General features: G+C 45.2%; 1 protein-coding gene across 2 annotated transcripts; it reads right to left on the bottom strand.

Moving 5' to 3' along the window:
• Positions 1–212: 212 nt before the first annotated feature.
• On the bottom strand, positions 213–17923 carry TRAF1 (TNF receptor associated factor 1). 2 transcript variants are annotated; one of them, XM_062590933.1, is made up of 11 exons: positions 17750–17923; positions 15525–15746; positions 13767–13851; positions 9688–9786; positions 7911–8072; positions 5698–5769; positions 5018–5083; positions 3845–4282; positions 3196–3373; positions 2062–2210; positions 213–883 (listed from the first exon to the last, which is right to left on the bottom strand). In XM_062590933.1, the coding sequence occupies exons 2-11, from the start codon at positions 15731–15733 to the stop codon at positions 668–670; spliced, it is 1674 nt and encodes a 557-aa protein (XP_062446917.1). In that variant the 5' UTR covers positions 15734–15746; positions 17750–17923; the 3' UTR covers positions 213–667. The 2 variants fall into 2 exon arrangements, with proteins under 2 accessions (XP_062446917.1, XP_062446916.1); XM_062590932.1 differs by having other exon boundaries at positions 5018–5086.
• Between the last annotated feature and the right edge of the window lie 1583 nt (positions 17924–19506).

Here is a 19506-nt window from a genome sequence, read left to right on the forward strand (position 1 = left end):
AAGAATAAAGCAAGAAAAAGATCAAATAAATACTTTCTAATAAGTCACTTGCCCTGAAGTTTCAGGAAGTGACCGAACACTTTAAAACGAAGCTACCAAGGGGTCCTTGCCGCTGCTCGGGCCAGCAGCTCCGGGTTCCCTGGGTTAACCCTCAGAGCCCCAGGTCCGAAACACTAGAGCCAAACTGCTCCTTTTAGAAAGACAAGGGGCGATTTCCCCGAGGCACAAGGTAGGGTCCCGGGAGGGCCGGTCCCAGGAACCGGACGCCCCGGGGCACGAGGAGGGAGCTGGGCTGGGCCCTCTGCCCAGGACGGCGCACGCGCAGCCGGGGCAGGGCTCCGCTTTCCGCCCGCGCCGCTGCGGAGGGGAGGGCTGCGACCCGAGTCTGACGGGGCAGTATCGGCCGTTTTATGAAATAATCGCAGTTTCGACGTGCAACAGCAGCCTTCAGGCGGCACCGGGCGCTGTCCTCCGCGTGCTCAGCTGCAGCCAGCTCCAGCAGGCAGATCCTCACCGGTGCGAGCTGACGGAGCAGAGCCCGGGCTCAGGCGCCCTCGGTCTGGTGTGCGCGTGAAAACTAACACCACGTCTCAAGCTGATGGTTCTTCTTTTGAAAACTAATGAAATTCAGTGCGTGTTTTACCAGATACACATATTTCAAGATTTACTAATTTGTTTCTATAATGCATTTAAGGAAAAGTGTGTCTTCCTTCACATAGGCATATTTAGGTGACTGTAATTTGGACAACGGAAGGAACATAGGACAACCGCTTGCAACATTCATATCATTCACCGGTCTCTGAAATGAAGCAGATGTCAAGTCTGGGCGAAAGGCATCAATAATGTGTTCTCTGTTGTTCTGGTCAAGCAACATAAATGTAACCTGAAAAACAATAATGCAGCAATGATGAGTTATCACTTTGAAAAATAAACCAGAAAATATCAGAGACAAAAGTACAAACGTGCTGCAGAAGCAGCTGGATAGATTCAGGAGACATCGATAATCAAATGCAAACTAAAACGAATGTTTCACAACCTGCAAGGTCAGCTAACACAAACCGTTCCCAGATGAAATATTAAAAACTATGCCACCCGTAAAATAAAATAAAATAAGTAAGAAATTATTTCTTGGTAGAGAATTGCACAGTGCAAAGACTTTTTTCCTCTCTCCCGTGACAATTTAAACAAACCACGAGTTTCGTTACAGTCATTACATTCATTCTGTTAGTGTGGCTTGGAATCAAAAGAAATAGCTCAGTTCTCTGTATGCAAATACGTAGCAGACACAACCTAAATATCAGTCTACAATTTCCCCATCTCATTATCGCTTTTATTAACTTACTGTTCTTTAGCTTGGAATGTGAAATGTATATAATATCTTTTTAATACAATGACGATTGTGAACTTTGATTTCTGTTTTCCTTGGCTACTAAATAGTAGTAAGGCTATTTATACGAAGGGCTCACAGAATTAATACCACATAAAGGTAAATGCTAAAGCAGAGATCAGATCCTTGTGCATATTTTCACTGTTTCTCTAACTGTTGTTGCCATTATCAGATCGCATTTATATAATGAGAAAAGTAAAAGCAGGGTAAGGGACGTGCTCAGGGTCACGTAAGACATTGAAGGCGCATCTGCTAGTGGAATTTTAACCTCCCATTTCTAAGACCTGTGCTTCAGGCAGCAAATCGTAAATTGATAATATCCATACATGGGAAGGGCCAGGGAAAAATATGCCTCGGGTTTAATCTCAGGTGGACACAGGTTGGGATATCTCAAGCTTGGGCCTGCAGGGTTATGCCACTATTCTGGTGTTTGAATATCCTTCAAAGCCGGGTTTGGAATCTCAGCCGGAGCAGCTTCCCGGCGTGTAACCCGCTCCGCTGAGAGAAAAGCCCCTTGAAGGGGGACAAGTTGGCTGCATGCTAGGATCAGATTTTGCCCTTTCGTAGGAGGCAAAAAAAACCATCACAGAGGACAGCAGGAGACTGCACAGGAGAAAAGGAATTAGGGACTTTCTATTTCGGAAACACGAGCACGGGAAGCCCACCCTGCTCACCTTGTGTCTGAAAGGCCAAGGAAGCAGAGCGTCGTAGTCCCCTTTCATGACAACGAAGAACAGAGACACGTGGGTCCCTTTTCCCGTCCCGTCCCCATTCAGATAAATCCTCAGGCAGACTTTGTAGCCGTACTTTGCGGTGTAGAAAGCTGAAAATCAGAACTCTCCATTAGCAAAGCCGCCTTTAAAAAATAGCCAAAAATGGTGTCCGCACGCATGGGAAAAATGTTAGTGTGACGTGCTCTGGTGTCACAGGTCTGAAGAGAGCAGAAAACCAGCACAGCCTGGAGATCTCACGCTGTTAGCAACCAAAATCCGGCGGCTGGAGCCCTCTCCGTGCCCCACACTCTGGTGAAAATTGCCGGCCCCTCTGCGCACACGAGGTTTTACCTACCCGCGGCGGTGGCTGCCGCGGGAGGCCGCGGGGGAGGCAGCCCGGCTCCAGCAGATGTCACTGCAGGCGGCCGCGGTCGAGGGCGGATTTCAGACCGAAACACGGAGAAATTCTGCCTTTGGGCCGCACGGATTACGCGGCCCCACCATTTCTCAGCTCTTCCGTATGCTCTAAGGCAGCCTGCTTTTCCCCCGTTTATTTTCAGGATGAAACGCCTTTAACCCAGGGAATTCGGCTGGATTCGGGACTAGCCTTCCCCTCCCGAGGCGCGGTTTGGCCGCCTCTGCTTCGCCTGCCTTTCTGTGCGTGCGTGTCCGCATTTCTGGGGCCAGAAGGAAAAGCTGCAAATGCAAAAGCATTGGCGAGGTATGGAGCTATCGGAGAGGCGGCTATGGCCCGAGCGGGAGCGGGAACCGCTCGCGAAGAGCGGCCCTCCGGCCTCGCTCCCGCCGGCAGCCTTGCACGAAGCACGGCTCTTCGGGTCAGGCGGTTACGGCTGCGTCCGGCCCCACGGCCTCCCTCCTCCACCGCTCTCCGGGGGAGTAAATCACAGCACCGCTCTTAATAACAGGCAGGAGAGTAAAATATCTTTGCATAAACAGCTCCTTAGTGTGAGACGCTATTTTAAGGGACCTCCTGTCCACGTCAGCAGAAAGAAGCACCACTCCGGAGGAGCCGGTGGGTTTTCTAAGGGTCCAACTCTTGCTAACACGCGGAGACGTCGTGGTCGTGCGTTTTACCTGGCGAATACAGGCTGACTGCTCTTCCAGTCACCGAGTCTTGTAGCTTCCTGCCGACGTCCGTTATTTTCCACAGAAAGACCCCGTCGTAGGAAGCCTGCTCGGAGAACAGGAGGCTCTTGTGCAGACTGCTCAGGCCTGCATCCTTCTGTGTCAGGCACCGGTGCAACTCTGCAATCTGGAAAAAAATCGGCTCTCAGACAACGCCTCCCTCCAGACTGTTGTACTACGGAAGCAGCAGAGTCACTCAGGAGTCCTCATGTTCTGGAAGGTCTTCTTCAATTTCTCTTTAAGTGACAGTTGCATATCAACACAAAAGTCAGCGCTGGATAGACCTTTTGTTTGTTTGTTTTTCCCAGCACGACACTGCTTTAAGAGGATCAGCCAATTAAACAACTATCTCACTTGCTCACTCCAGTCATGCCAAATTCTAGATAATCAAAGTTCCCAGGGATTTCTAGCTGCCTAAACATGGATGTAGATAACAAATATTATCCATCTGAATATTTACACAAAACAACAAGAGGATCCTGAAAACGTGCCCAGAACTTAACACCTCACAGCTCCATCCCTGCCCCCAACCCTACCCTGCCTTCCTCTGGTATGTGTATGTACAAGCACTCCGGTAATGCCTACCAAAAATATTTACCTTCAGTTCAAGGCCTCGTATTATATTTTGATCGAGTTCACTCTGTCTCCGAAAGGCTGTGATTTCCAAGTTAGAGGTCTCCACCTCTTTATTGAGCACTGCCACGATATTCTCAAACACATGCAGTTTATTTTCTAGCTCAGAAATCACTTTTTCCCTCACAATTTGTTGCAGAATTGAATCATCTTCAGAAACCGAAGATCCAGGCAAGCAGTCTACTTCCAGATCCCCATTGAATTCCAGACCCGCGGGGATCTGCAGATCAGAGATGCTTTTCTCCGCCCCGCTCGCGTTCAGCGCTGGGTGCGGGACGAAGCCGTTTGCGGCGCTGGCAGCAGTGCACAAGCTTGCCTTCAGTTCCTTTATGTACTGCAGCAGAAGCAGCATGTGGGCCCCAACCGCAACTTTTTCATGCTCCTTTATCTTCTCTTTGCCTCCCTGTAAGAAGAAACTGTCAATACACTGTCCATGCCACTACGATAACTGGCCTGGGGCCAAATCAAGCAAAGCTCCCCTTCATTTCTTGGGAGAGACAGAGATGGAAGAACTGCAAGGCACAGGTCTAGCTACACAGCAGCAGACTCTCCGGGGAGACATGGAGAAAAGAAAACCAACAAGCTCACTAACGGTGAGTTTAGGGGGATGTGTTCACACGTGGACACAGGCTACATAAAAAGAAAACCATTGTCAGCAATTTTGTTATTAAACAGGATGCCAGGCAGAATCCCAGCAAGATTCTCAAATAAGCCAATATTTAATATATGTCTTGTATACAAAAGATGAGATATGCCTGTAAGGCAGCAGGTGCAAACTAAAATGCAAAGCAGATTTTAGAAACCATTCATTGTTTTAAGAAGAATTACCCCAAAGAGAATATCCAAACATGAACAGAACAGTAGATTTATAATAAACAAAAATTCATATCTGAAATGACGGCATAGTGCAAGATATAGAGCACCTCAGGCTGAACTGCACCTTTACCCACTGTGAATCCATGGAAGTTCCAATATCATGTCTCTAGGTCTATTAAAAATTGATACATTTCTCTCTTTTCTTAAAAATATATTTAAATCAAGGCCTATTACCTTGAACTCATAGGCTGGCCTAAGCCAAAGGAACAGCACCGAATTGAACATTATTTGAGGCTTTCCTGAAGGTAGCAATTTAACTCACCCTAAACGAACAGCCAACTTCAGAAAACCGACATCCATCCTTGTTGATTAATGGTGTAGAGTGGTTCTGCTGAAAAAAAGGCAAGAAAGTAATCAAATACCACTTTCAGGACATTCTTCTATTTACCTACAACTAGGCCACATTCCCAGCAGCTGTAAGTCAGCATAATTCAAGTCAACACGTTACACTCTCCAACCAGCACTGAAAACTCATTAATAAATCAGTCGAGAGTGTTGGATTGCCATCTGAGCTTCTCGCACGCAGTCTGGCAGGTAAGAGTCCTTCTAACACAGGGTCCATAACGATACAGCAGAATTTAACGAGCCCCAGGGACCCCCCAGTGACAACTCCTCGTGAATAACACGCCGACCCGCCAAGCGCCCGCCGCAGGGGAGAACGCCGGGCGCAGAGCCGCCCCAGCCCTGTCCCGGGCCGCGGGAAAGCGCGAGAGCGCTGTGCCTCGCAGCTCCTTCTGCGGACGAACGGCCCCACCAGGCCACAAGCACAGAGCTTTAAAAGGCTCACCCATGTCACAGCATATTTTTGTTTTGTTCATCTGGGTCTCCCTGAATACTTGAAAAGAAACAAATGTTCCCCTGTTTTTTCCCTAGTGACTCTTCAATGAATTGAAACAAAAACTATTGCATTCAAAGACTATTGCATTCATAACGTTAACCTACCTTTTCCTTTGATGGTGTTTCTGTTTGCACGCGTTTTTCTTCCTTATATAAATTGCTTTCACATGAATGTTTCTATCATTAAAACAAGAAACAAACAACTGAGTACATTACTAAAACCAGTGACCATCTGTACTTAGGACTCTCTGAAACAAAGCTTGTGTTTTCAGAGAATGCTATTGGCATTTTATAGAAATTTGAGGCTTGTTGAGGCTTTTTGACAAGAAATAAATGAGAATTATTCTATGTCATGGAAGAAAGACTTTGCAGTAAGTTTCTCGCTCTTTTCCTGAACGGAGTGGATTTAAGGGCGAGCAAAGGAGGGAAGGGTGGCTGCCCCAGGAGCACTGCAAGCTCCGCAACACACGGTGCGGAGTCCTGTACCCCTGCGCAGAGAGAGACTGCTCAATAGACTGCAGTCTTCTCTGGCTCCTTTTTACAGGAAATAATGTTTAGAAATTCAGGACTAAAGCACATCTGCTAAAAGCGAGTGCTGCTGTTCACTGCACAAGGAATTGCAGACTCAGAGATTTCTCAAGCTAAGTCTTTAAGCTGATTACTCATCTTCCCAGCCTAGCAGGTATTTTCAGTGAGGGATCTCCAGATGCAATACCTGTTAAATGAAAGTACAAAGCATGACCTTCCACTTCTGAGGCCCAGTGCTTTTGGAAATTACTTACAGATGCTTTGCAAGGTCATCCTGGGAAATCTGATACACAACTGGCAATGTACATGTCTCGCCCAGTCCAAACTATAGTATGTGCACACATATACACATGCACATATATATGTTCAAACACATATGTATGCAATGATATGCAGGTGGATTATGGAACAGAAAGCAAATATACAGGAAACCCAAATATAAACTCTTCATGTATTGACTTCATATAGTTTGCTTAATGTGCAGACCTTTCTCAGATCCTGCTTATTAAAATTTTGAAGGCAGGAATCCAAATTTTCCATCATGATGTGCTAATGCAAAATGCATTAGTGCTAACATGAGACTTCCTGCCATTTCTGGCTCCAAGAAGAAGGGGAAAATAATCCTCCTGCCATTGGTTCATACTACAACCGTAATTTGTGTATTTAACACAGCAACTGTCAGCTTTCAATTCAAACTATTCAGAGGTTTTGCCTTTAATCTTTATAAACGCCTTTGCATGCCAGTACATTTCCTAAAGCAGTCTGGAAATTTTTTTTGATAAAGCAATTCCAGAAGTCCTTAAGACTTTTTTCTGCTGAGAGTCCTGATGTTTCTGGTTTAGATCTTCAGAAACACAGCCACAGGTTTTTACCACTCCCTAACTCATTTCTGAATACCCTGTATCTTAGATATTGCACAAAGTGTGCTTTATTTTCTTCTTCTTTCTGCTGTTTCACTCATACAGGTCACTCACTTCTTGAGCTGGAGTGGGGTTTTGGGGAGGTTTCTTTAAAATATAAGGGAATGCAAAAATTATGGGGCCAATAACTGATTGGACATGATGGAGAGAAGGAAAGCAGCGCCCAAAGTTTCCTATCTGCTCCCAGAGGATTGTGGATACATGAAATACACATAAATAAGCAAATTTCAGAAGGTTTTTAGCAAATCCTGGGAACAGACTAGTGTTACTTTGCATTATACAGTTTGCAAGTCCTTGTCACCACAGTGGAAACATAACTTAAACATAAAAATAAAATTAAATACATTTAAGTAGCCACAGAGAAATTTCTGGCAGATTCGCAGTATGCTCTCCTGGTCTCTACTGACTCTGCGGCTAACTTGGAGTTAGCCTGATGATATCTAATCGATACTATCAATTAGATCAGGAATTTCACCTGATAAAAATCTGCCTTACAAATTTCTGGGAAGTTTTAGTTTGAAGAAAAATCCAGCCACTTTCAAGATCTCTTCTCTGCCACTGTTTGAGTGCCTCTGCTTCTTATCCACCTTGTACTCTTGGACATACTCATAGAGACACGAGCTAAAACATGGGCCACCCAGACCTGGGATGAATACAGAAATATTATTTGCTCCTTTTAGGTGTAACATCATAAGCAGATTATCAAATACCATCTGTCTCTCCAAAAAATGCATGGAAAAGTCAGAAAGCACAGAAAAACACGTTGTCCAGGTGCAATGGCATTCATGAAATCAGGATGAAAAAACCTCATGATAGATTATTTAATCCATTAACGTAAGGCCCTTGTTTAAAACAAAGAAATGTTCTTACTTGGTACTCACTACTGGATAAACTCCGCTTACACTTCTGACACACTGTCACATTATTAACACATGAATTTTCCAAATGATCTGCAAGTTTCTTCCTCATCACCATGTGTCCGCAGCCAGTGTGACAGGGGATTAAAGCATATTCGCATAGGCTCTGATGCTCCTGGAAGTTAAAGTTACAAACCGAACTGTAAACTGCAGACACATGTTTATCTATAAATAGTCTCTATTCTGCCAGCAGAGATCTTGGCTTTGCATTTCTTCTAAGATTGAGTAAAATCCTGCTCCACAATGTTACAGTGATTACTGTTGAAAAATTCACCTCCTTTACAGGGACTTTTTTTCCTTGTTAATTCTTAATTAAAAAAAAAAACATAAGGAAACTTTATAAAACTTCAACCACGAGCTATCTATTGAATTGGCTCTCACTAATACTTTTTATTAAAAATAACATGATGTTGGTTTCAGCTTCTTTTCTTGTTTTAGAGCATCCCTAACTTTTTGCCTTTTTATTTCTCTCTTTCTTTCTCTTTTTCCCTCTTTCTTTTTCTTCTCTCTTTTTTTTTTCTTTTGTGTGTGGTGGATCACTGAGACCATCCTGCTCTGGCTGGCAGGATTCACAGGACATCTGCCATGCAGGACGTCTGCTGACATCTCTGCACAGGATAATAGAATGGACATCTGTCACCTTCTTCACAACACACAACTCTTATCTATATTCAAAATAACTTTTAAAATGTTTCTGCTCCACCATTTGTATTCCCTCATCTGAAAAAGAAAAAAAGTCAGCCTTGTTCCTTTCATTACTACCTCCAGCAGTCCATCTTTCAAATTCTTAAAAACACAATATTTCATTGAAGACTATTTATTCTGCTCTCGTCTCCTGAAGCATCTGCCGGCACTGCGTCACAACTGAATTTGTCTTTAAAGGGCAATTGCTGTCTCCTACAGAACTGGCTCAGAAGTGCCAATTTCGATCACACGCTTAACTCTCAAATCTCTTTTGCGGTGTATTCACGCTGAGAGGGGCTTCTTGCACCTCTCCGGCTCTCACCGCTTTGGAGCTCAGCAAACTGGGCTCAAACTGATTCTTCCTTAAAGAGGAACACACTCAAATAGAAAATGTGCAGAATTAGCAAAGGCAACAGAAGAAATGGCAGCAGCATCTTAGAAGCTTATCAGATGCAGCCATACAAGTGATACTGCACATTCCCCGTTAAAAACACAGCAAGGCCCTCTGCTCCTGCACCAGAGCTGTTTTGGCACGAGGAGAATTAGCTGCATATTTTTCATGATTCTGATTTGCATGGCAGATTCACAAATCTTGCCCATCTAAATATTTTGCCTGGGACATTTTACGTTAGTCTGAAAAGAATAAGTAACACATTCAGTAAACTGGGGGAAACTGCTTCTCTCCTGAAAATATGCTACGTATATTGCTCATAACAATGCCGTGGAGATCAGAGTATTCTGGTCCATCAAAAATGCTTATAGCACCCTTGCATTTAACAAATACTAAACCCATTGGGGAAAAAATTTGTAGTTGATGCAAGTTTTTGCAGCATTAGTTTCACAAACATTCAGGATGCTCTGGATCTGGTCAAAGCGCCACTAGAATCAATGATATGTTTTTAGATACACTGTTGTTTAAATCATCATAACTTTGCTGATTTTAATGAAGTTACATGAATGTATTTGCTGAGAACCTAGTTTCATTCCCGTTTTGTTCCTATTCAAAGAAGAGCATGTTAACGCAAATAAACTGTCCTTAAACATACTTCAAAATTTTTCATGATACCAGACCAACTGCATCCCAGGGTTGCACAATGTACTTTGAGCTCAGAGATCTCTTTATTAATGGCAGCATCACCAAAAGCCTGGAAAATAAAAACAATAAGGAAAAACACACTAGTCAGAAAGTATTCCAGAATGCATCTTCAACACAGGAATAAGGTGACTGCATCAGGACTTCAGATCTTAACAAATCTCTTTATTTTTTATTTTATTTATTGGCTTGCCGTAAGATTCTTTAACCTAACAAATAGTTCGGTGTTAGTGGAAGCCCAAATAATTATCAAACCATTTCTTTCTTATGGTCCAAACATAAACTGCTTGTTATGACATAAATTCATTGAAAAGTATGCCTGGCCAACGACAGCTATTATTTTAAGTTCTTTTTCACAGAAGCCTGAAATACATCACGTGCAGTGAACGTGCTGACAGGTCCTAGCTATAGGGTGCTGCCATGTGCCACTCTAATGAATGCATTTCATTACTGGGGCCATTAACACCTCCTAAACATGCGGCAGAGAGGACTTGAGACTGTTTCGCAGTGAGAGTAAATTTCTCAGACCATGGCTGCTTCCATTTAGTACAGCACTGTGTACTAAAGAAATGTAAACCACATGTGAGAAATTTTTTTGCACTACATAGGTTTCTTTTCTTACATTAACCATGAAGAATTGTACAACTATTACGTAAATCATGAAACACTACACACTTTTAATATCACATCTCATGCAATCAAATTAGGTACACTGACACAGGACCAAGGCGATGTTAATAACAAAATACGGAGGTCTTCAGATTTCCTTCATAGCATAATATAGGGCAAGTCAGGAATAGCAAATAGAGGGGGGGAAAAGTGTTTATAAATCATGTCCACACTTCAGTAAGGTCGCCCAAATTCTATACAATCACCTAAGAAAAACACAAAAATAAAATCAACATGATCAACATTCCTAAGTTTGTTTTTTAATCTAGATACGAGATGTTTTAGACTCCTCTACACTTGCTAAATTAAATCACTTGAAGAAGCACAGCCCATCTGAGGTCTGCTAACGAGATTCATTTAAACAGAGAGTCTCACAGAAACTCCTTTCGCAATCTCAGCCTGGAAGCAAAGCCCACCCCAAGAGAAGTTCTGTATACAAACTGCAAATAACTTAATAAGCAAAGAATTAAAAAAAAAAAGTCATGCAGGTTGAACAATAACATGTGTGGCTCCATCTGCATATATGGAAGATTTTGTGTAATCAGCTGGCAATGTACAGTGAGCAAAAGCATACCAGCTCCAGCCTCTAAAATAGTCTAGTCTGATTCATGAGCAAAATCAAAGAAAAGAAATTCAAGATATGAGGCACATGGTGGCTTTTTCCCCCCCGTGTCATAAGAGAAAAACTCAAGGAATTTCCTAACATTACAAAACAGATCATTCAAAATGTATTTAACTACAGGGACAGTCCCAGTAGTGTGCGGGACTGCCATGTGCATTCCCTGTGCTTTTTGTTTCACATTTAAAATTACTAAATCACTATGGACATGACTGAGGTAAAAAGCAGAGCAGGACATCCTCGTCTCTTCTTCTGTCCATACAGGTCACTGCTTCAGGCTGCTCACCTGAACGTCTTGCCCTCCTATCCAGAATACCAGCAGATGGTCTGCCCCGCACTTGGTAGGAACCCGAGTCCGCTCCTCATACAGTAAATGAGATGACTCACACTGACAAGGAGGTGCTCTGGGTGAAGTGAAAGGAAACAAATTATTTCGCTCTCATTCTGTAGACTGATTGGACTTCTCATCTAGCCACTTCAAAGGAACGTGTCGGTGCAGGGGCTGCTACGGTTGATAACACGGGGCTGTTGCAGGACGCAGACACGTGCCCAGGCCAGCCCCATCCCAGAGCAGCCTTGAGACAAATGGATGTCCACTGACATGTCCTACCCAAGAACCACTGCCAGGTCCACTCCTCCTTGGCTCTCTGACCGACGTGATGTGGGTCTTGTGGCTTTCAGCTAAGGGAAGACTTCGGTCTACAGCTCGTACGGTCAGGAAGAGTGGCTAGCAACAAGTTCAACAAACAGATCAGTCTGCCCAAAAGCTTTACAGGACAAACCTACCTTGCTTTCCCTGAATCAGCATCTTCAATTGATCTAAGCAAGCAAGGCAGGAGAAAGCCACACAGGGTTTTGGGCTCCTGGTAGAGCCAAGAGCTGGGTCCTAAGCAAGTCCCATGAACAACAGCAGACAGGGTAAGCAGAGGCAGGGGAGGACACCCTCCACTCCTCCAGCTGAGTTCAGTGTCAGATGCAGACGCTCCACTACAGGTACAGATGCACAGCAACAGGACCAGACCTGAAGCATTTGCAGTGTAGTATGGGATGATACATAAAGACTGTAACAGGGAAGGGATGAGGGTTACCACAGAAATAGATCATGAGATAAGCTATGGAACATAGACCTCTTGAGAGGGCCTTTTTCTCCCCGTGTGTTTATACAAACGTACAAACAAACAGCACAGGGACTCAACATAAAGCAAAGCCACAGCAAAGGTAAAGCCGAGGTTCTCAGGAACAGATATGGACCAAAGGTGGGACCTGCTAACTGACTTTCACTATTCGCACTGCTTACAAAGTCTGGGCTGCTTGTTGTAAGCTGATCCATCCAGGCAGGTCCTCATGCCTTTGTGGTGACTGACCTCATCCGGACTCCCAACATGCACATGACTCTGCCCAGGCAGATCAGCTTGCAAGAGTGGGGCCCTGTTTACAGCAACCCACCTACACATATGCAGAAAATCACAGGACATTTATTAAAAATCCAGCACCAAAGAAATCCCAGAGTTATAAGAGAATTTCCAGTTAACATATAACAAGTTCATAATGGTTTAGCTGTACCTATCTGTGGTCCCATGATGCATTAGATTCTGTTACTGGGAAATTCATTGCAAAATTGAGCATTCTTTTTCAAGATCCTACCAAGTTCAGCATTAACTGCAGAATCATTATTTCGCTGCAGCCACTTCCTAAATTCTGCCTCTTAACTCAGCGCTGACTGCCTCTTGGGACTCATTTTCCCCAAACCAGTTTAGGTGAAATGTGTATCTCAGTATTCTGGCAGGTAATCAGAAAGGAGGGAAGCCTCCTCAGCCGGGACTGGGACCGATGGTCTGATTTGCACTCTGGCGAGCTCTGTTGAGATGTTACTGCCTCCAGCTGCGCCTGTATACCCAGCACACGTGTCAACAGCCACGGCAGTTCACAGCACAGCATAGGTATGTAAACGACCAGGAGGGATAGGTTTGTGCCAGAATATGAAATATTCACCAGAATATAACACCAGAATATGAAATGACGCATACACCGGAGGAAAAGACTCGGTCTGTTCCAGCCCTTCACACACACAGGCTCATCGAGGAAAAGGACGTATGGCCAAGTCACTCGAAAACGCTGCAAGAATATTCTCGGATCACTTGGAAAATGGAGTGAAACTACTGAACACTACACAGTGCAAAAATTACAGAGAAGCATTTGCCAGTGCATGACTTTTATCAACAATTATTTTCAGCTAGAAGTTTTCCACTATTTTCTCTGTGCATTTTGGCTCTCAAAGCACTCTGTAGGCAATTCAGCCAACTAGCCTAAACCCTGGCTTCTTCTTTTATAGACCCTCTTCCTGAAACTTTGGTAATGAGTTCAAAGCGTACAGAGAACTATGCTGCCTGAGACCGGGGAATCCAGCAGGATACTTGCTAAGGATAGTAAGTAACAATTAAGGTGTATTTTGACAAATAGGAAAGCAGTAACCCATACTACTTTGAGACAATAAAAGTTAATTATATGGAAGATTGTGGGATTTTATGTTCCAGAACCTTATGGTCTTAGACGGTCCTAACCCTACCATTATAGTTTTTTATTAAAAACTGTGAAATTTGAAAGACTAAAGCATAAGTAAAAACATGCAACTGGAACACTTCACATTTTATATTATTCCTTTCTAAATCATAGTCATGTGATGACCATAGAGTAGTCCAGAGAATGGTTAATGATGAACTAATGAACTGTGAGCTATGACTTACCCTTTCTTCTGCCAATAGGCTTCCTTCATTTAAAGTGCTGGGATCCTCCTCTTTACATTTCTGGCAGATTGGATTTTTATTGTTTCTGACAAAAAGAAAGAATAATGAAATATCAGTCAATCAGTAAAATGTAGGTTACAAGACCTTTGTATGGACATTAACACAAATAAAAACATGGAATTAATCATCTCCATCCAGAATTCATAATCTTTTTCATTAAAGGGCCAATTCTTGAATCGACTGAAGTCAAAGGAAAAACTGCTATTCTCTTCCTCAAGACTAGCCCCAGGCCCATAAATCTGATCTGTATTTCAGCAAAATGAGAGCATCCAGGCTCAGGGAAAGGAATAAAGCTGAGAGGAAATTTATCCATTGAATTACATGAAAACACCACATAGGAAAGGTAATGTGAAAAATAAAGTCTTTTCAAACAGGTAGGAAATGTCAATTTTTCTGTGACAGATATTGATTTGGAAAACATTGTAAAACTGGTTCTAGAAGGTTAATATCCTACTGCAGATAAAAGATGTTTTGATTTACTCTCAAAATATTTATTGTAGAATTCCGTATAAGAAAAACGAAAAATAAACCTTTGTTAGAGAGATGTATTCCACTGCCAGTGCAATTTATTATCCAGGTGAATCAGGCACTAACAGAGGCCACATGGTTCATCAGAAAAGCATCCAGCTGACCCGAGGAAGAGCATGACACAACTGGTTTCAGACTGTACAAATCACCCGGTTTGAGTCAGTTTTCCATTTGTGCCCTAAGACTCCAGAGGGAAGATACAACAATCCACGCTGCATTCCAACAGCAGTTTTCTTAACTTAAGATACATATTGCTTCATCAAGAGGATTTATTCTGAGTTTACATTAATGGATTTGTGTCACCAGGTCAAATACATTCAATTCTGCACACTTTTACATTATTACCTGCTGCCCTTCAAATCACTTGCAGCCCATCCATGGCCTCAGCTTCCCGGGCGACATTCACCCTGTGATCAGAGCCGGGACTGCACGCGTGGGCATACCCCAACTAACACTAATAACACCCAGCAAGAAGCGCAACGACAGTCCTTACATTTACTGAGCCAGTACTAAAGCGCCAGTCACTGGATTTAGACCACTAGTTTTCCAAAACATCAAAATTAAAGTCCGCTCAGGTATGTGGACTGCAATTTTACCTCCAGCCGCAGTGCAGACATAACATTTTTCAAAGGCTCTGAATCAAGGCGTAAAAGAAAGGGGAAGATTGAAGCAGTTAATCAGTCACAGCAAATACCCAGCTAGCTCCCGGTTTTCAGGTTCTCCAAGAAAAGAGCTGTCATTATTTGTCACTAATGGCAGCATCTTACTCTGTAGTGACCCAGCTGAGTTTATTAAAACAAAAACTCTCCGAAAACATGCAATAAACCCCCATAATATCACTTATCAAAGGACTGTAGAGTTCTATGCAAGTACTAAGTTAACCTGGCAATAGTTCTTCAAGTTTGCCCCAGTACCTTTATCAATACCTTTTCACTTACAAGTGAAATCTGTCACAGTGATCCTGCCTTTCCCATCCTACAGAGATTCCCATGCTGGAAATAGGAAGTTTGCAAGAATTAAATATTCCAAGGTGATAAAATGACTACTGTCCAGTGGGCTAGGTAGTCACGAGCTCTTATCTACTGAGTATCCTGGCACAACACAGCTCTCGGGTGCTTTGCAGCCACAGAGTCCGCCCCAGTTGTGTGACCCTCTGCAGAAAGGACCTACCGCACGATCCATGCCAAGCAAGCAGAGCAGTAGCGATGCCCACACAGCGTCTGCAGGGCTTTCTTCAGAATATTGTTGCAGTTGCTGCACAAGTACTTCTGATCGGGCACATCTTCACAAATGCTGGTGGGATATCCGAAAGGAAACTCATTTTCGTCGGGAGAAGAGCCGGGGACATCCTCCGGGCCTCGGGTCGTTTTCTCGGCCATCTGAAGCGAACTACTGCCAAAGATAAGGAACAAAATAGGTGCTGAAACAAGTAGACACCTACTTACTTTGATGTGCAAGAATACACCAAGCATCAAAGTTCAAAACGCAACTCCAAACCTATGTAGTAATCTAGTGATGTTTTATTGAATCTGTAGCTGACATGCGTGGCTAAATGTCACAGTGGGGTTTGACTAGCTACCAGCAGGAAATTACTGTACAGATTTAAAATTCCCCTGAAACACAATATGAAAATGGACAATGTATCAAAATCAAGGCTTGGGGTTTTCTTCCCACATAATTTTCTGGTTTGTAGAAAGACGAAGTGAATAGTCCCATCATCTTTCAGCTACAATACCAGCAGTCAACATCACACAGAAGAATTATTTCCTGTAGAGTAAATCCCCAGTAGCCTTCAATTCCCAATAGTCAGAATTTGTGATTATGCTTTATAGATGCAAAAACTGGGCAATTGATGTGTTTACAGTGACTTTCCCATTATAAAGCTGATGACAAAATGAAAAGGAAATCTCAAGTTTAGGAAAAGCTAATCCTTGCACTCTAACCAGACCCATGCACACAAAAGTGTCAAGCACAGCCAGTATCAGCTTTCCTTAAGGAGAGCTGTGCAGTTGAGTATTTTTGGAAAAGTAACCAAAACTGATTCTGGTGGTCTCCACAGCGTTAGAAAGTTCAAGATAGCTTTTTCTAATTGTAATAACGCTTTTATGAATCTGCTTTTTCCCCTGACAGTACCGACACACAATAATTTATCTCAGGACCAACTGTGACATTATCAAAATCAGCTTTGACTAGCAAATGTCTGAAAAAAATGAAATCAGTATTAAAAAGTTTTTAGATATCTTTGAGTTTCTGTCTTACTGCAAAGATCTGAAGCTTTAAGTTTGCTGTAACAGAAATAAAAAACAAAATACCCTGTGAAGGCAGGACAACATGCTTGCAATGCTTTGGGCCAGACCTATAACCGACATCTAGAGAAGGGCTCCAGCTCTTTGCGCGAGCCCAGAGGTGCCAGGCTGCCTTACCCCGAGTTCCCTATGGCCTGGCTGAGGATGCACCGCGGTGCTGGCTGCACTAACACGTGGCCAAAGGCTGGGAAGGGAGCAGCCACGGCGGCTCTCCTGCACGCAAAAGCTTACTGACGGGAGCTCCACGTTCAGCGCCCAGCATCTGAACTCCCACCTCCCGGCGTCCCACCAGGCGCCGATACCGATGCAGGTGCTTCCCGCACCTCCTGCCACGCAGAAAAGCCCTGCAAGACTCGCTTGCAGAAAAGGAGCAGAGGCAGCAGCCTGCGTCCCAAATGCAGCAGGTAGGGCACCCCCCGAGGAGGGGGCAGAGGAAGGGATGCTGCTGCCGTGCCGACAGAGGTGTCCGAGCCACAGGCAGAAGCCGGATTCAAAACACGCCTCTTTTAACAGCATTTGCTGTTGGCTAGTCTGGGTGATCCTTTGCTTGGCCACTCTGGCTTTAACTCTCTCTAGGCATTCGAAAGGCAGTTTAGCGACCAATTACAGGGGCTGTCAAATCTGCCAAGAACCGAAACATTCAAAATCGCGACACTAAAGGTTACAGCACCCACGCGCGGCGTCCCAACCCCCTCGCCGCCGGGCACCCCTTGGACGACACGGGGATCGGGGCGGGGGGGGGGGGACGGTTTGCGCAGGGAAACCCTCCGGCTGCTGCCGCCGCCGCTGCCGGGGCTCTGACGCAGTGACGGATCCGCCCGCTGTTTCCACGGGCCAGGCAGCCCCTCGCCCCAGATGTTTTGCATCAGGGAGGTTTAATAAAACCACCGGGGGAGGTGGTGGGGGGGGGGGGTGAGCCGAGCAGGCCCCGGCTGGGTCCTGCCGTGCCGAGCCACGGCGGAGCGCCGGGAAACGCAGGCGCCGCGGGGCCGGTGCCGCCCGCCGCGGCGCTGGGCCCTGCCCGCGCCCCGCAGCCCCCCGCAGCCCCCCGCAGCGCCGGGAGCGGAAGGCGGCCGGCCGGCTGCTCACCTGGGTGCTGGGGCGGAGGGACGCGGCAGAGCCGCCGCTCGGGGCTTCAGCTCGCCGCGTCGTCCAGGCGGGCAGGAGCGGGGATCTCGCAGGCGGCTCCGCGGCGCGGGAGGACGAGGCCTTCCTGCCGCAGAGCGCTTGCCCGAGCGCGGCGCGGGGCGCGGGGCAGGACTAAGCCCCGTCTTCTGCCCCGCGAGCCCTGGGGCCGGGCTGCGCGAGGGTCCCGAGGGCGCGCGGCGCCCTTCCCCAGCCGCCAGCAGGGACGTCCCGCCAGGAGCCGGGATCTGCTCCTCTCCGGGACGCTACCGGAGGCGAACAGGAATATTCCCGCGGGGACTGGAAATTAAAATTTACCAAGGAAAGACCCAAGGGAACAAACTCTTTTCAAGGCAGCTGAAACAGGGAATCTACTTTCACGGTTAGTTCCTGAAACTGGTTAAAGTATGATTCAGTATGTGCCCTGGCTGCGCGACACCGCGACCTGGCCCCGTCGCTCAGACAGAAACTGCCCCGCGCCCCGCGGGCGCCCGCGCCGAGACGCCCGGTGCGCCTCCGATGCTCGGGAAAACCCCGGGCTTACAGTAAGGATCAGGACACTTGGTTTTCCCTTCCCAGCCCTACGAGGATCTCTCGAGCAAGTCTCTGCCTCTGTTATCAAAAGTGCAGGTAATATTTACAACAGCAGGCTGACATGAGAGGAGTTAACTAATGTATGTAAAAGATGCTCACAGCAAAGTAAGAGAGATTTCAGCAAAGGACCGTTTCTCTATCTGATTCACTTTTTCCTTAGACAGCAAGTTTGCCAAGGAATTCCATGGAAAACCATACCTACAGGATTTAGCCAGAGGGGAGAGAGTTTCAGCTACCAGTCTAATAATTTGCCCTTGTGAAAGAACTGTGGGGAACGCCACTGGGGTGAGTCCTAGCGGAAAATCAAAAATGAGAAGAGGAGGTGGTGCTCCCAGTGCTTCGTTTGGCTTGTCGCTCTGCTGCACGTACAAGTCTTCGCTTCCAGGTACCTAATGGCTGCACGAAAGACTACAAGGTGGTTACTCATCCGAGAGCATCCGCAGAGGTCTGACACCGTCGTACGTTGTGGCACGACAGTACCGCACGCCGAACGGCGGCATGGGCGACTGCGCCCGTGACAGCACTACGGATTGCCAGGGAGAACACCAAACACATTAGGATTATGTTAAATAATCGGTTGGAAAGAGGGAAGTATCCAGGAGGAAGACCTGGCCCTTATTCGGGCAAGTGAAGTGTATTCCATAGCAGAATGGCTAAAAGGAATACTGGAATTAGTTCCTGAACTTCATTTTTTTTTTCCTCCTCGTGTTGTGTTAGAAAGAGCTGCGTTCGTGTGCCTTCACGAAGAAACAAAGAATAACCGTCAAATCTGCTCACGTGGCTACCTGTGCGCGTATTTGCCTGCATGATACAGCAACGTTATTCTTTTTCACGTTTTCCCCTATTACACCATAATATCCACTTGATGAAAATTTCCCATTTTTTTTCCATTACAATTCCACATTCTTGCCTTAAAGGGAAAACGTCAAACAATGCAAGACTAATAAAACATTTTTTAGATGTCAAAAAGGCAGTTTAGTTTAAAAATCAAATACACTTATTCTCAAAAATATAGCCCGGTTGATGGGTAAGAAATATGTTTATCCTTTATAGAGCTGACATACTGGAGGTGTACATGCACATAGGAGAAATTTATCTTGTAATTAAATATTACTGTGAGCATAATG

Source organism: Rhea pennata, chromosome 18, assembly GCF_028389875.1.
Source record: "Rhea pennata isolate bPtePen1 chromosome 18, bPtePen1.pri, whole genome shotgun sequence".
Lineage (NCBI taxonomy): Eukaryota > Metazoa > Chordata > Aves > Rheiformes > Rheidae > Rhea > Rhea pennata.

What these genes read in the sequence shown, in the direction of transcription:
- TRAF1 (XM_062590932.1), bottom strand. Translation starts at nt 15,733, where the DNA reads ATGGCCGAGAAAACGACCCGAGGCCCGGAGGATGTCCCCGGCTCTTCT. An exon ending in TATCCAGTAGTGAGTACCAA is followed by an intron (nt 5,770 to 7,910) that starts GTAAGAACATTT and finishes TTTTAATGATAG; the next exon opens with AAACATTCATGTGAAAGCAA. An exon ending in AAGTTGGCTGTTCGTTTAGG is followed by an intron (nt 4,283 to 5,017) that starts GTGAGTTAAATT and finishes TTCTTCTTACAG; the next exon opens with GGAGGCAAAGAGAAGATAAA.